The sequence below is a fragment of the Etheostoma spectabile genome, chromosome 19 (genome assembly GCF_008692095.1).
Source record: "Etheostoma spectabile isolate EspeVRDwgs_2016 chromosome 19, UIUC_Espe_1.0, whole genome shotgun sequence".
NCBI classification, from domain to species: Eukaryota; Metazoa; Chordata; class Actinopteri; order Perciformes; family Percidae; genus Etheostoma; species Etheostoma spectabile.
This window is the reverse complement of record NC_045751.1, coordinates 10516483-10518534: the sequence shown is the minus strand read 5'-3', so window position 1 is coordinate 10518534 and position 2052 is coordinate 10516483. Positions and strand designations below refer to the sequence as shown.

Here is a 2052-nt window from a genome sequence, read left to right as displayed (position 1 = left end):
GAGAGAGAGAGAGAGAGAGAGAGAGATTGATCAAGGGGATGTTACGTACTTTCCAAAGACAGGGTCCAGAGTACATGGGATGTAGTTTTCATGGTCGTTGATGGTCTTTTTCCCCAAAGTGATCTTCACATAGGGGTCACACTGAAAACGCAAAACTTTGTATTAACTCATCTGTTCTCAAATCCCCTTCCTTATGTTGTACTTGTTTTATTACATTTCATTATTCCATGTTCTTTTCTTTCCTGACCATTTCTTTCACGTACCTCAAAAGGTTGATACAAATAATATACGAGTCCATTTATGTCTTTTTACCATCCCCAGGATTTATCAGTTCTGTTCTCTGGTTAAATATATATATGGTCACATACCATATATGATTTTTTATGCTTCCTCTGCTATCCTCTCCCTTCGTACCTTCCCGTTGGTGTCTTTGGGCTGCAGTCCTTGAGCCTGGATGATGTAGATCCGGACCAAACACTCCTCAATGCCGTTTGGAGGAAGCTTTCTGAACTGTCTGGGGGGAGCGGGGACGGAGGGGTCCTCTGGCAAGGGGTAGATCTTGAACATACCCTGGTTAATGAGGGGTTCGTGGGGTTCAAATTAGGGCCAAAGACACAGTTAAAGAATATTAAGAGGCAAAATATTTGGATGCAGAAGAAGAGAAGACCGTTTTTACCTTGAACTCTCCTACCACTGAAGGGTCTTCTCCTTCATCCTGAGTCTTTCCTCTGTGCAGCTTAAACGTCTGACAGAAATCTGAGAGACCTTCAAAGCCCTCCACCTTCTCCAACTCCTGGTCAAACACCTGAGGAAGAGGAGAGGAGGGGGTTATCACATCTTGTTCGATTGCACTTAGATGCTTTGATAGTGTTGTTTACGTGACACTGAAATTCAGAAAGAAGAGACGGAGAGAGGGATGAAAGGACTGTGTAAAAAAGGAAAGAATGAGAAGTTTGAGAGAGATAATGGGGTGAAAGAGAAGAGAACTGGGCTGTATAGAAAATTAGATAAATAAAGAAAGAGAAGGAAAGAGTGAAAATGTGATTATTTGAAATTCACACATGGTGGTATTTACATCATTTTTATTTTTAAGCATCATCATCAGGTTGCCAACCAAACACACACACACACACACACACACACACACACACACACACACACACACACACACACACACACACACATTATTCTATATGGCATCATGGCAGAGTATTGGACCGGTGTAATTCCACTGGTTTGGATGCAAACTCAACAGTATATTACACACACACACTGCAGGGCGCTGGCATGTGTATCTGGGCAGGACGTCTAGTGTCAGAAGCACAAAAAGATTCATTTTTTTCATTCTGAGTGTGTGTTACCTTTAGTCTCGCTCGCTCGCTACACACACACACACACACACACACACACACACACACACACACACACTCGCACGCACACACCAGGGGAAAGTGAAAGTGTAAAAAGGCGAGGTGGAAGCAGTGTTTCACTTCAGCATGAAACCAACAAAACAAGTAGTAACAAAACCAGTATTAAAACATATTTTTTTACATGGGATCACTAAAGTATGTTGTCTTCTTATTATCAAGGTGAGAAGAGAAATGGAAAGAAAATGGAAGATAACTGGAACAGTTGACATCAAGGTAAGTCCAAGGAAAATGTCAGAATGGCCTCGAGACCTGGTGAGAAATGCTAAAACAGTGCAAACACTGCAAAACAGACGCAAAAGATAGTGTCGGACACAGGTCTAGTTGTCAACAGGACAGCGACACAACGTACTTTAAAGAACAAAGACCTGCATGGCAGAGTTCCAAGAAAAAAGCCTTTCGTGAGACCTCAATACAAAAAGGAGAGTTTAAAAAGAAAACAGAAGCCTTTTGGAACAACTTGCTTTGGAGTGACAAAACCAAAATGAAAATTTTGGTCGAAAACAAAGAAGTTAAGTTCGGAGAAAAAAGCAGCAAAGCATTTATAAAAGAAAACCTTGCCAACTGTTAAGCATGGAGACGGATCCATTGTGACTTGGGGTTATGTTGCAGCTGGGGGGGGGGG

The 2052-nt window shown here is 41.9% G+C and overlaps 1 protein-coding gene across 13 annotated transcripts in view; it reads right to left on the bottom strand.

Annotated features, from left to right (window-relative positions):
• Positions 1-2052, bottom strand: part of dysf (dysferlin, limb girdle muscular dystrophy 2B (autosomal recessive)) — an 84423-nt gene that overhangs the window by 16868 nt on the left and 65503 nt on the right. For all 13 annotated transcript variants that reach the window (XM_032499361.1, XM_032499363.1, XM_032499367.1 and 10 more), the window contains 3 exons: positions 677-805; positions 415-570; positions 50-141 (listed from right to left, as the gene is read on the bottom strand). In XM_032499361.1, the coding sequence (XP_032355252.1) occupies positions 50-141; positions 415-570; positions 677-805 (377 nt within the window). The remainder of the gene's footprint in view (positions 1-49; positions 142-414; positions 571-676; positions 806-2052) is intronic.